Source organism: Vicugna pacos, chromosome 1 (assembly GCF_048564905.1).
Source record: "Vicugna pacos chromosome 1, VicPac4, whole genome shotgun sequence".
Classification (NCBI taxonomy): domain Eukaryota; kingdom Metazoa; phylum Chordata; class Mammalia; order Artiodactyla; family Camelidae; genus Vicugna; species Vicugna pacos.
This window is the reverse complement of record NC_132987.1, coordinates 52,345,507-52,359,538: the sequence shown is the minus strand read 5'-3', so window position 1 is coordinate 52,359,538 and position 14,032 is coordinate 52,345,507. Positions and strand designations below refer to the sequence as shown.

General features: G+C 39.8%; 1 protein-coding gene across 1 annotated transcript in view; it reads left to right on the top strand.

Moving 5' to 3' along the window:
• The window catches only part of MCF2L2 (MCF.2 cell line derived transforming sequence-like 2), a 205,053-nt gene that overhangs the window by 24,347 nt on the left and 166,674 nt on the right, over window positions 1–14,032 (top strand). The window contains exon 2 of the mRNA XM_072962053.1: window positions 9,699–9,782. Within this exon, the coding sequence (XP_072818154.1) occupies window positions 9,699–9,782 (84 nt within the window). The remainder of the gene's footprint in view (window positions 1–9,698; window positions 9,783–14,032) is intronic.

The following is a 14,032-nucleotide window of genomic DNA, read 5'->3' as shown; positions in this document are numbered from 1 at the left end:
ACAACAAAAGTTTGAGTATCTTAATGCAAGTTTTATGAGTGTCTAAATGGCCTTTCTGACATTACTGCAATCTTACATTCATGGGACACTATCGGTCGTCTTCTTGGTATAATACTGATTTCTTGAGGATAAGGGAATGAAACTCAAGAGATGACACACTGATTAAAATATATGCTAATCAAGACCCGTATTTTATTTATTGGTTGGGGGTCAGGGAGACCCAGCAGTTGGTTTGCTTTTTCACTATCTCCCTCCTTTTAAAAAAAAAAATTTAAATGTAATTAAAATATTAAAATGAATACATGCCTTAGATTCAGGTAACACTGACTGCTGTAACAACTCCTGAATTTCATTAGATTAATACACTTCAATACAATGTCTTTGGTCAGATTGTTTGAGGGACCCTGCCTACTTCTGTCTTGTGGGTCTGCCATCCCCTAGTCTCAGAGTTGTCACCTTGCAGCCTGCAAGTGAAATAGTGGTAAAGACTAGCCTATTTCTGAAATACTCCAGCTCATCATTTTTGCTCTTTTCCAATTGGCATTCACTAGTCACATGGCCATAGCTGGAGGTTAGGGGGTTGAGTGGGAGATGGAGTTTCCAGCCAGGCAGCTGCCTTCCGATGGTAATGCTACTGTTTAGAAGAGGAACTGTGAATTTTGGGTGGGCAGCTAGCCATCTCTGCCTCAACTGCTCATTGCAAAAAACATTCAAATATGTAAGTCCCTCTATACACACATATATGTAAACATAACATAAATGATAACATTCTGTTCTGTATCTTGATTTGTTTATTTTTTAAAAACTTAATATATTTTGAACATTTTTATAGTCAGTGCATATAGATCTATCTAATTATATTTAATGACTCCCTGGAATTCTATTGTATAGCTGTATCATCCTTTATTTAACCAATCCCTTATTAATGGACCTTTGCATTAGAAGAGCAATAGTATAATAAACACCTTAGTACTCACTTATCTTGCATTTGTGTTACTATTTCCTTAGGTTAAATACCTAGATATAGGATTTCTTGGCCAGAAGACTGTCCAAGAAATGTCAGATATTTAACATTTGACAGATATTTCCAAATGGATCAACATTTTTTAAAAAGTACCTATTTATCCTTTTACCTATAGAAAATCTGCCTACACTCTTACCAACTCTATATGTTATTTGCCTTTAAAATAATTGCCAACCCATCAGCAGAAAAAAATCTCATTCTGTTTTAATTTATATTTATTTATTAATGAAGTTAAACATTTTATGTATATTCATTGGCTGCATTTCTTCTGTGAATTGTCTGTTCTCAGTCTATGCCTGACATATTAGTTTCCTGTAGCTGCTGTAACAAATCACCACAAACTTGATAGTTTAATACAAGAGCAATTTATTTTCTCATAGTTCTGGAGGCCGGAAGTCCAAAATCAAGGTGTTGCCTCTAGAGGCTCTAGAAGAAATTCAGTTTCTGCTCTCTTCCAGCCTCTAATGGCTTCAGTCACTTCTCCAGTCATTTCAGGTTTGTGGCTGCATCATTCCAGTCTCTGCCTCTGTCTTCACATGGTCTTCTCTGTTTTTCTCTCATATATGATTGCATTCAGGGCCCACAGGGATAATTCAGAATAGGCTTTTCCTCTCAAGAGCCTTAATCACATCTGCAAAGACCCTTTTTCCAAATAAGATAATACTCACAGGTATTAGGGATTAAAATATGGCCGTATCATTTTTTTTAAGGGGAGGAGCGTAACGTCCAGCCCACTATACCTATTTCTTATTAATTTTATTAATTTGTAAGAGCTCTCTTTATTCTAGGGAGATAAGCCTTTTATCAGCCACAGGTGCTGTAAAATTTCCAGTTTGTTACATGTCTTTGGGGTTTGTTAAAGGTGTGTTTGCCCTGCCAAAGTAGTTTTAAACTTGTTAACTCTATCAGTCTTTTCTTCCCGGGATTCCTTTGAAAAGGCTGTTTCAATTCCAAGATTATAAAAATGCTCTCCCATATTTTAGTATTTTTTTCATTTCATTATTTAATGTGACTCGTGTTTATTTTGATGCAAGAATTGAAGTTTGGATACAACTTAAAGTTTTTGACAATAATAAAATACCTTTACATAGCACCTACCACATACAGGGAATTTTTCTTAAGTTTTCCAGCTGCATTAGCTCAGTTCTTACAACAACTATACCAAGTGGATGTATTGTAATTTCCCTCATTTTCAGATCAGGAAATTAAGGCATGGGGAAGTTAATCAACTTGCTTGAGATTATTCTGCTGTAAGTGGCGGAGCCAGGATTTGAACTCAGGCATTATGGCACCAGAGGTCATGTTCTTAATTACCACACTTGTCCTGTTATGGCCAGCTCTGTTACCCAAAACTATTTGTTGAGTACAGGTATCCCCTGCCTTTTGAAAGTTCACTTTGGCCATTTTGTTTTTATGAAAGATCTACATTAGTACTTGTTTTCACTAACTGAAAGAAATCCAAAGAGGAGTTTTGTTTTTAGGAAAAAAAGGCAGAGTGAAAATAGTGTCCAGCATTTATTTTGTAGTGAGCCTTTGTAGAGGCAGTGCACACATGTGCCCAGCAGGTAGTAAGTGTTCAATAAATGGTAGTATTAATCCTCACAACATCCCTCTAAGAGGAGGTATTATTCATTATTATCCATTTCCATTTTCAGGAGGAAGAACCTGAAGATGGAGGGGCTGGTTTGTGGCAGAGCTGGGGTGCAAGTCTAGTTCTTTTCATTCTGCTTCTGCAGTACTTCAATGAATGAATAAATCGAGAGGAATGAAGGAATGTTTAGCCAGAGCATCTATGGCTTTTTCTTAAACAATAATAAAATCTTTTATCCATCATATTGCTAAAATGTCTAAAATCCTACCATTTTGATTCCTTTTTATTAAGATATTTTTCCTTCTAAGAGCTTTACAAAGAAATGAAAGTGTAGAAACATTTGAAAGAATGCCATGTTAAATGATGAGTCATATCAAGTCTCTCATCTCATAATATTGTACCATATGATGTTATTTTGCCCAAGATGTTACTTCCAGCTGATAGACTTGACTGAACCCCTGGCTGGGAGTAATCTGAGTGAGGAGGGAATAGGCCTTAAGGGCCCACACTGAGCAGTGAGATAGGGCTTGGGGGTGCTGGAAGGAGAGGCAAACAGGTGCTCAAAGCAGGGCTGGCTTGTTTCCCAGGATGCTGATCCTAAAACAGCACAGAAGGAAATGCTGGGCCAAAAGTTTATACCATCTAGGCTTCAGTTTCAGAAATGCTTTGCACACATGTAGATGATTATTTTTATTTAATGATAAGAGAAGCACTAGTGGACAACCCAAATAAAAACTTTTTTTGTTAACTGAGCTGCATTTTTGTAAGCAACAGGAAAGGAACAAGAATAGTCTGAATAACCTTGGACTTCGACATGTGCTTGCTTCTCTGTGGAATTAACCGCATCAGACGAGTTGGTTAGAAATGCACTCTCTGGCCCCACCCCAGGGCTACTAAATCAGAATCTGCATTTTAAAGCACAGGTGATTGATATGTCATTATAATTTGAGAAGCACTGCTGTAGGGCAGTATTTATTAAAATGCAGGTCGAGGCACTTTGAAATCTAGTGCTAAAACTTGAGAGCCTTAGCGGAGGAAGGGATTCTGTATTTTCACAGATTTTCTTAATTTCCTCTAGGGCTTTGCTTTTTATTCAGTATACCCCAAGTAGCAGAGCTGGTTTCATCTTTCCTGGAGTTATGAAGGGCTACAGGAGAATGTCATCTCCAGCTATTGTTACTAAGGAAACTGTAGAAACGTCCACCTCGGTGCAGTGCTTGTCTTGTACAATGTGATACGTCAGCAGGAGTGAAGAAGCTTAAACAGTTTTTTGTTTTTTGTTTTTTTGTAATGGAAAAAAAAAGAAGAAAAGGGATTTGGATAAGTATTCAGAAACAGAAATCCTTATGCCTAGTAATATCTCATCACTTCTCAAAGCAATTTTAAATAGGCATTTGCAGAGCCTGGGGCAAGAGTACACGTGGAGGTCCACACGCCTCCATTTGTGCTGTTTGTCCATTTGTACTGTTCTGTCTTTCTATTTGACAAACATACCCCCATTAGAACAAGATTTAAAATACATATAAAAGTGTGGTTTTTTTATATGACTAAAAATTAGAAAATAGCAGATGACTAAATTGAATTATTGCCTGTGCCTGAGTGTTGTGTTGATGGGCCAGTGAAATTGGATGAATAATAAAGATCTCCATAATCCATAAATCGTAAATTAATCCACAAAATTTTTTTCTCATCTTCATATCAGCAAAAGCACTATGTTGTTATAACTGAGATGTTCACATAATTTGAGCTCTGCTGAGAACAGTGATTTAAAGGAAATGTGGTCTAAGTAAAATGTAATAGTGTATAGGGAGTTTAAATTTTGAATATATTTGCATCATGAATTGGAAGGAAAAAAGTTAGAATGTTGATGCTTGGTAGTCCTGGGCGTATTTCATTATATAAGAATCTCCAGCACAGATGCCTTGTGAGAGGAAGGATTTGACAAGTTAATTAATTTGTCTTTTCTCTTACCTAAGCACTTCCTCTGCTTCAATCCTCACCGCTCAAATCCTCCCAGCACTCTGAAGCAGTGTCTGTCCCTGATATCAGCAGTGGCACAGCCCACAAGCCGTCGTAGCATTTGGATGCAGCTCATCTTTTCTTTTGAGGATGTAGACCAAGGGATGTGGAGAAGTGTTTCCTTGGGGCCCCAGTGGTGTTGAGAGTCACTGTTAATGCTGCGATGTGTTTTGCTGGCGCTGAGCTGTGGGTCATGGGGACAGAGGCACCCAAGTGATCTTTTAACACATACGTTTATAGGAGGGAGGGAAGTACAGGGCCTGGGGCAGGGGTCACAAAGAAACTTCCTGGGGTGATGGAAATGTTCCATATCTTGATCTGTTTAATGATCACAGTAGTGTATGTGGTTGTCAAAATTCATGAAACTGTACACTTAATATTAGTGCATTGTACTGCGTGTAAATTATACTTCAATAAAGTCCTGTTAGCATAAAAAATAAAGGCTACCAGAACATACTATTCCTTTCTTACGCCCGCACCCATGTGCACAAACATACCACAGGCTTTCTTCTTTCTGTTTTGAACCTGGCTGCGATCTCTTTTATGTTTATTTTATTTTATCTTAAATATTTTTCTATGGACATCATATTCATAATTATATAATGATTGCTTTCATTTTTTTCACCTTTATAATTAATGTTCCAATATACATTTTTATGTATAAAGTTTTTATTTTATTATTTTCTCAGGATACATTTCCAAATACAGGAAAAATTAGTAAAAGATATGAAGATTTTGATGAAACTGTGTCTTGATACTCTGTACCGTAATGGTTAAGATGCTGGGCGTTTAGAGTAAGCTGGGTTCAAACTCTAGCTCTGCCTAACCTTGGACCAGCTATTGTGAATCTAGTTTCATATCGCTCTTAGAGTTATTCTGAGGATTAAATAAGATGATGTACGTAAAGGATTTGGTATGAAATCTACACAATATTTGGTAAAATATTGTGAAGCTACTTTCTAAAAGGACACTACCAGGTTCACTCCCCAGGGTTGTGCAGAAGTACTAGTTTTGAACATAACCCCAGCACTATGTGTTAATTTATGGATGAAATGAGAAATTCTGTTGCTGTTTTGACTACATGATTTAACTACTAGGAAGGTGAACATTTTTTAGTGTTCTTGATTTTTAAAATCTTCTAAATTTCTCCTTAAAAAATTCTTCCATCTGCTTTTCAAATGCCTCTTATTCATTGTTAATTTATGAACAATTCTTCAAGACTAACTCTTATGGTTGAGGTTAAGCATCGCAATAGCACAGGAAAAGAAGGAAAATGTGTTTGCATTCTTTCTGACTTGGCCAATAAGAAAAAGAAGTTATACACAGGGTGACCCCATGGGGTAGCTTTTCGTACCAGCCTAGCAACTGATTTCTCAGAGCCTCTGGCCACAGATGTTTTCTCAGCAGTCAAGTCTGGTCTAGTTGTGGGGGTGAAAGGGCTGGAGGGGCTGAAGGAAGTTCCTTTTAGTGCTAAGATGCATTCCTTCACTGTCATTATCTAACTAATTAAACTAGATAGTCAGCAAGGTACCTTATTAGGGCTGGCTTGCAGCGGGTTCTCTCATTAGGGTCATGAGCAGAGACGTGCGCCACCGTGGCTAAGAGTGGAGACCCTGGTCCTGTTCCTAGTTCAGCTAACGGTCGACCCTTCCATCCTTTCTACCCACCCAATTCTCTGGGCAAAGTAGTAATGTAGCAGTGGCTGTCAAACTCAGGTCTGCCTTCCCTCTTGGGCCAGACCATACTTTTCCCCTTCATATTTATTTATTTATTTATTTATTTATTTACTTACTTACTTACTTACTTACTTACTTACTTACTTATTTATTCGTGCTTCTTTTCTCAGACCACACTTGAGTCTTTTAAATCCCAATGTGACCAAAATTTCAGAACAGCAAGAGTGGAGGCTAGGACCAAAATTTCAGCCTGTTTCCCGCCCTCTGCCATGAGGAGGAGGATGCAATCAGTCCGAAGGGTCCTGACCCAGAGCCTGCTCTCGGATGGGGGAGTGGACGACACAGGGGTATTGCTTGCTGTCCATGGCTGAATCCCTGTGGGACATGCTGGGCTGTTACTCCATCACCTAGGAGGACTTTGTGGCCTTTAATGCCTCCTGCATTTTGAACTGTGTGCCCAGGGTAAATATAATCATATTATTTGTACACTTATCAGGGATAGAAAAGGGACAAGTTTTTCCCAGATCTATTTGTAACTTTGGCCAGGATAGAATTGTGTTGAAATTCAGTTACCACTTCCCTTTGCCTTGTATGGGTTACAAAGAGACAAGTTTCTCCCTAATCTACACACATTAAAAATAGCAAGCAGGAAGCTTCCACACAGGACCCAGGGGCCCGCAGGGTGCGGCAGGTACCACCACCTCGGCAGGTTGTCACTGGCCATGCCCAACTGTTCCTGGAGAAGGAAAAGCCAGCTAGAAATTGACAGAAACAGGCCTTGGCATGCAGGACTGTGTGGGTCTGAGGCAGCTGCCTTCCCAGTGCACAGGGAGGTGTTCCTTTAGACGAAAGAGCTCCCACATTCTCTTCCTTACCCCATCTCTGTGGAGTGGGTTGCAGGGCCTGCCAGCAGCAAGGGCTGGTCTTTGGGTCTTTTCCGGTACGGAGCATGAATGGGGCTGAACTGAGCATGGCCCCCTTCCAACAGGCCCACAGGTGTCAGGCATCGCTAAAAGCTGGGTGTGTGCAAGGTCATCTCCATGCACTGGGTCAGTGCTGCGTCCCAGAAACCCTAATGCTCTGTTGCAGCCAGCCAGTTGGGTCATTAGGCCCCTTGGCTGGGAAATCTTCAAGGATAACCTTGTCACTCCCTTGCTGGGGACAGGCTCTCTCAGCAAAACCTGGGCCAAAGGCAAACCAGTTCATTTCTATTCTTGAAAAAGGCAAATCATCAATTTTAGTTCTGTTCCTTTGGTAACCACAGGAGGCAGGTGAGAATGTCTCTGCTGGAAGGCTGGGCATCCTCCCCAGATTCCCATGATGAGAGACACTAGTCAGCCTCTCAGGGGTTGGGGAAGCCAGTATTCCCCAAGGGTCTGGGAATGCCATCACGTTTGTCTTCTTAAAGTCAAGTGACCCGGGCTCCACACTTAAAATTGTTGTGTGACCATAGCAAGGTCAGAATCTCTTCATTTCTTCATTTAAAAAATGAGACCAGGTAAGGGGTATGGTTGCTTAATTCACTTCTGTTGTCCCTTTTAGATCTTACCTCTTTAATTTAACATGTTTACTTTTAAGCACACCTCAAATATTGAGGTACAGTAACAGTAAATTGTATTTTAAAATCTTAATTCTTTTCTGGGGTTATTGTCTCTTAAATAGACTCCCTCAGGTATGGAAAAAGAATAATCCAGCTGTATTTTTGAGTATGCCTCTTTGTCAGACCACTGGCAGATTGTACTCTGAAAAACTGATTATATAACTCTTACTTCTGCTTAAGTTCTCTCTGTTGTTGCCCACTTGTAGTTAACATTTTGTTTTAGAAAATTTGAAACATATGCAAAAGAACTGTATCATGAACTCCCAAAGACCTGTCAACCAGTTTAACAATTATCCACATTTTGTCAATCTGGCTTCATTTCCCCCCTCCCCATACATTTTTTGGAAGAGGGGAGTGCTGGGGTATTTTTAAGCAGATCTCAGACTTTATGTCACTTTAATGAGAAGGCCTTCCCTTTTTGTAAAATATAACTACAATGCCATTATTGCAGCCACCAAAATTAACAGTGATTCAGGGGTTCTTTGAATTTTTAGTGAATTCAGAGTAGAAAGGATATTGGGTTTATCTGCTTTCCTCCAAAAAAAGTGGTAGAATTCACTAAGGATCTCGGTGTTTGAGCGGCACTTGGCCTACCCCTTAAAAGACTGTCAGAAAGCAAATATAGGAAAGGCCTTTCCAGAGTGATGGATATAACTAGCATTTACTAAGCACCTACTATGTACATCCTCATATGCATCAGCTCCTTTAAGCTTTACACCAAAGCTGAGAAGTGGAAACCAAGGCTCTGGGAGGAGCTTCCCAAATATAATCCTCTGATTGGTCAAAATTAAGGTATCATAACATTACTCTGACTGACTCCATGCCCAATCAATAGGAGATACCCATTTAGCATCAGCGTACAAGGCTATTTGGTTTGTGCCTTAATCTACCCAGATGTTTAACTGCTGTAGAATCAATAACCAGTTGATTTTTTTGAGATTCCCTGGGAAACAGTTAAATGAGGATAATAAAATTTTAAGCAGAGAGAGCAGGAAAATGCCTTCTTCTTTCCAGCCCAGGCTAAGGGCTACCACTCAATTTTCTCCTCTCTCTAATATCCTTTCCCCAAATGGATAGGATGCAAATCTTAGTGCTTATAAATCACTCTCTGGGGTTAGAGGACATTGTTGAAAGATTTGAATTTTTGCTTTGGAAACCTATAAACTTTTATGCAGTAAGAAGCATCTTTATTTAGCAAAATGGAGAAATGCCTCCTTAAACATGCTTGGTAGTGGGAAGAGGCTTCTTGAAGTATTCTAGAAGGGGAAAAAGAAGGAATGGAGGTGACTAAGGAGGGAGGCAAAAAGGAAGGAAATGAAGGACCTTGTCTTCAAAAATCAAAGAACCTTCATAAATCCCAGATTGATTTTGTGAACCAGTTTGAGATGAACTCTGGTAACTTAGGTTGTTTATGTTTAAAGTGTCCTTCTGCAGACCCAAAGGAGTGGGCAGACACCTAAGTATCTGCTTTGGTAATGAAGCCATCCCAGCAGGTTTACTGTGAAGCTACTGAAGCTTAAACTTCAGGGCCCCTTCCTTGCCTTGATCCCTCCTAAAGCCTTGGGAGATGCTCTAGAAATGTGTTTCTGTGCTCATGTGTATAAGCGTCAAACCACACAAAACTCAGATCCATCCATGCCTGTCAGAAATTGAGTCCTCAAGAGAATGTGTGCATAACCATATCTTGATAAGTCCCAGATTTCCCTAGTAGTGGAGCTTCCCTTTCTTCCTTTAAATTCTCTTTATAATTTGAAAAGATTTAACCTAATTTTTATTTTATTTGTGCAGATGAAATTATGCAGCAGGAAATCAGGCCTTTGTTGGCAGTGGATATAATTGAACAACTTCACAGACAATTTGCCATTCTTTCAGGTAAGGGGCAAATTCATATGCATTTCTGGATTTTGTTGGGTTGGGGGGTGGGGTCTTGCTGTGAGGGCTCAGCCTCTTGAACTTAACTTGATTAACATTTTACTCAAGTCTCAGTCTTCTCTTAAGCCTCCCCCGGACTAGAATGAAGACGATCCAGCTGTAGGAGAGAGGGATCTCATAGATGTCCCTCCTTTTGCTGTTGGGTGCAATTTGGTCTTTCCCAAGGGAGTACATTTCTTTTAGGTTGTAAAGAACAGAGCTGAAAAGATTTTGAGGAAAGAAAAAGAAATAACTATTGACATCAGCTGCCACCATGATGTTCTTCCAATTTTCTTGCTGGATGTTCTACCAAGATCCAACCTTAAGAGAGTCTTGGTTTTAAGGGTTCATGAACATTGCTGAGGTTATTTGTTCTCTGAGAGATTTGTCTTTTATTCTTAGCTCTTGTGGATCTAATTTTAATACATTGATTTCATTAAGCATTTGACTGGGAATAAAGAGAAGCTAGTATTAATCAAAGGCTAGACATTTTCTGAGCCTAGGCATAACCCTAAGAAGAAAGTTGTTGTTACTAGAATACTCTTCTTTTTTATTTGCTTAGCCCAGGGTGACATGACTTTAATTACTGAAACTTGAGGTACATACCAAACCTACATTATAGTTAGACCTTTCTTGGAAGGATAGGATAGCAAGATTAGATGTCCTCAACACATATCAGAGGAATAAGGTGGCAAGTCACTCTCTCCTTTTACATGTGTTCTGAAATAAGCAACAAAGTCATCTTAGTTATGTCACAGAGAGAATGTGTAGTTGGTATGAATTTTACTCTACAATATGGGATGTAAAAAATATCACATTTCTTCCCTTTCTCTAAATCTTACTTAATCTGCCCCAAACTCTTCATCCTGCTGAGTTTGAGAGAAAAGTAATCTCCATGATTAGGGTACCTCTCCCCATCTTAGAGTTATATCCTGGATGGGGGCATCTTACACAGTTCAGAACATTCTGGGGAATTCTTTGGTCTTTCCTTGATGTTGGTCACAGCTCAGATAGCCACTGAAAGCTCGATAAGAACGGGGTGTTTATTTAAAAAATTTCTGCTCATATTTCTAACTCTCAGAACAGAGAGTAGAACATAAGAGATGCTCAGGTTGGAATTATCCAAGTCTTCCTGGTCTGTCCTGTGAGGACAGTGGACGCTCTGCTCCCTGCATCCCCTGTCTAGGTACCACCATCTTGACCCTGGTGGGAGAGCCTAGCCAGCCTCCTGCGGCTGCAGTGTCATAGCTTCCCACAGTGAGCCTAGGACAGTGCACAACAAAAGGCAGGATGAAGACTGTCCTCTGGATTTTTGGCAACTGCTGCTGTGGCCCTCTGTCACAGAAGGCCCAAGGCCATTGGGCATCAAGGTCTGGAAAGGATGATGGGGTGGGTGGGGTGGATTCTTATAGTCTTAGACCAAACTCAGATGCCTTAGTCCGTGATTGTGGCATAGAAAATTACATGATGACTCATCTGGGGAAAGAGTCCAGTGACTGATTAACTGATGCATTTAAATATTAGAGTTATTTTTTTAGAATAATATTGAGGTGTTTCTTTCTATTCTTATTTCTTAGAGATAGTATAGGGAAGATCATAAACAGCCCTAGACATGGATTTAGATTCTGCTGCTGACTAGCTGCATCATCTTGGGTAATTTACTTGCCTAAGCTTCACGTTCCACATTTATGTAATTAAGGAGATCATCATAATTTTGAGGATTAAAGACATAATGTATGAAAAATGCTTAGTATTGCAACTGCCTACTAAATGTTTGCCCTTTTTTCCTGATATATTTTAATCCCATAAATATGTTTATTTTAGGATTATATTACCAAAAGTTATCATGAAATATCAGAAATTATCATGGAGTTTTTGTATGGAACCAAGACCATACTCACGGTGAATATGGTGTATAATGCTACAATTAAGTCAGGAATAGAGATAATTGTCACTCTTTAATGTAGGACGTAGGACTGAAAACTCACTCTGGGCCAAGAGGATACCTCTGCTTTAGGAAAGGCATTTTGACTGTTTCAAATATAATTTTTTCATTTCTGAGCTGCTTTTGTCAGCATGTTGCCTCAAGTTCGCCCTTCTTATGAGAGAGAAGCATGGATTAGCTGTGTAGCATTTGTAACACTGCAGGTCAGGAAGACTATCAGCAGCTATGAGGTTTTCTGAGTCAGCACCTTTTTGGAATTAGCAAGCCTGCTTTTCATCCTTAACTGTCTCTTTTTACCTGGCGGAGGCAGCAAATGTCAGCAACGAGGCTGTTGTGGGTGCCTGTGTAGTAAAACAGAAATCTCTGCAGTTGGGTCTTTTCCCATGACTTTGGCAGCTCAGCTGTGGCCTCTGCTCTGAATCACAGCAGTTTTCCTTTCCCAGTTCAGACAAGCAGGGTGAAGACTCTTCTACAGATTCCACTGAGATGTGGAAAGAGGCCCCATCAACCAGGGATGTTGGGAAGGAGAGGATGCAGCCTTTTTTCTCAGTGAGGCCCTGAGTGTGGGGCCTGCTGTGCTGTGTGAGTGTGCTCCCACGATGGGTGGGAGGGCAGGGCTCATTGCATGATGCCTGACCCAGATTTGTAGCCAGCTGGGTTGAAGCCTCCAATGGCAAGGCCTGTGAGCAGGAGCCATCAGCAGGAATGGTAACCAGGGCTGGGGCATCTGGTGGCTCTGACCTTGGAAGACGAAGATATATCTTAGCTAGGAAGCAAGAGAATATAACCAGGTTAGTGTGATGGAAACATTCTAGGCTTTGGACTCAGACAATTCTAGGTTCATATTCCAAAACAATTAGTAGGTTTCTCATCTGTAAAGTGGGTTGTTTTAAGGATAATACCTAGCATAGCATCTGGCTGCAAGAGAACTTAGCCTATAGGATGTGTTTGTTTGTTTTTTAAACCACATAACCAGAGGTCTAGTGGTAGAAATTCTTGGTATTTGATCAGTGACTCATCAACATTAAGACTGGCATCTTTGTGAGTCTCTTGATGTTTCTCTTGTTTTTAAATTCTTGACCCCAAGATGGCTGCTGCAGCTCTAGACATTAAGTCTGTGTCCAAAGCAGGAAGAAGGAAAAGGACCAATGTTGGCTTCTTCTGCTCCTTTTGCCAGGAGAGCAGTAACTTTCCTAGAAACTCTTGATAGACTTCTGTTTATGTCTCATTCCAGAACTATGTCATGTGGCCATTCTTAGCAGCAAGGGAGTCTGAGAAGGCAAACATTTAACTTTTTAAATGTCACAGTGAAAGGTGGTCAGGGAAGAGGGAGCTGGGAATAAGTTAGCTATTTATCAATACCTGCCATAATGCCTTTCCTTTAATTATGAGAAGTTATCCTTTTATTTTTCTTTTAATGATTATTCTTCCCCTTGGAATTACTGTCCAAATTTCTTTCTTTCTCTGTCTCTTTCAACACATTTAATCCTTTTAGAAATAGTTAATAATGAAGGCATAAAGTACTCTTAGGTTTGTAGAGTCCCTGACATTTCCCCCTATATGCACACCAGTGGAGCCCAGGGTTGGTAGAGATGGAGTTCCCAGGGGCAAGTGGGAAGTTCTCACCCAAACCAATGGAGAATGTCAAGCCAAGGAAATAACCATAGTTAAAACCAGCATCCTAAGTCAGAGATGGAGCCAGTAACTTGGCACCTGGGAAATGAGGACCACTGCTAGAAGGTCCAGAGCAGTGCTGTTTAATAGACATATAATGTGACCCACATGTGTACTTTTAAATTTTGTGGTAACCATATTAAAAAAGCAAAAAAAAAACCCCCCAAAAACAAAAACCACACACACACAGAGGAAATTAATTTTAATAATGTATTTTATTTAACCCAGTGTGTCTAAAATATTATTCCAACATGTCATCAATATTCAAAATTATTAATAAGAGACTTTACTTTTTTTGTACTAAGTTTCAGAAATCTAGTTTGTATTTTACACTCACAGCATATCTCAGTTTGGACTGGTCACATGTCAAGGGCTCAGCAGCCAGCTGTGTCTTGTGGCCACTGTATTGAGAAGCACAGGCTATAGTGGTTCTCAATCACACTGGACCGAATGCCTCCATTTTATAACAAATGATTTATTTTGCACGCCTCACCATCCTGAAATGAAATGTGTAGGCACCTTAACTTGTACTAGTTAGGGTGCACCATACAGCTGTAGCAAACAGACTCCAAGGTGTATGGATAGTGGCTCA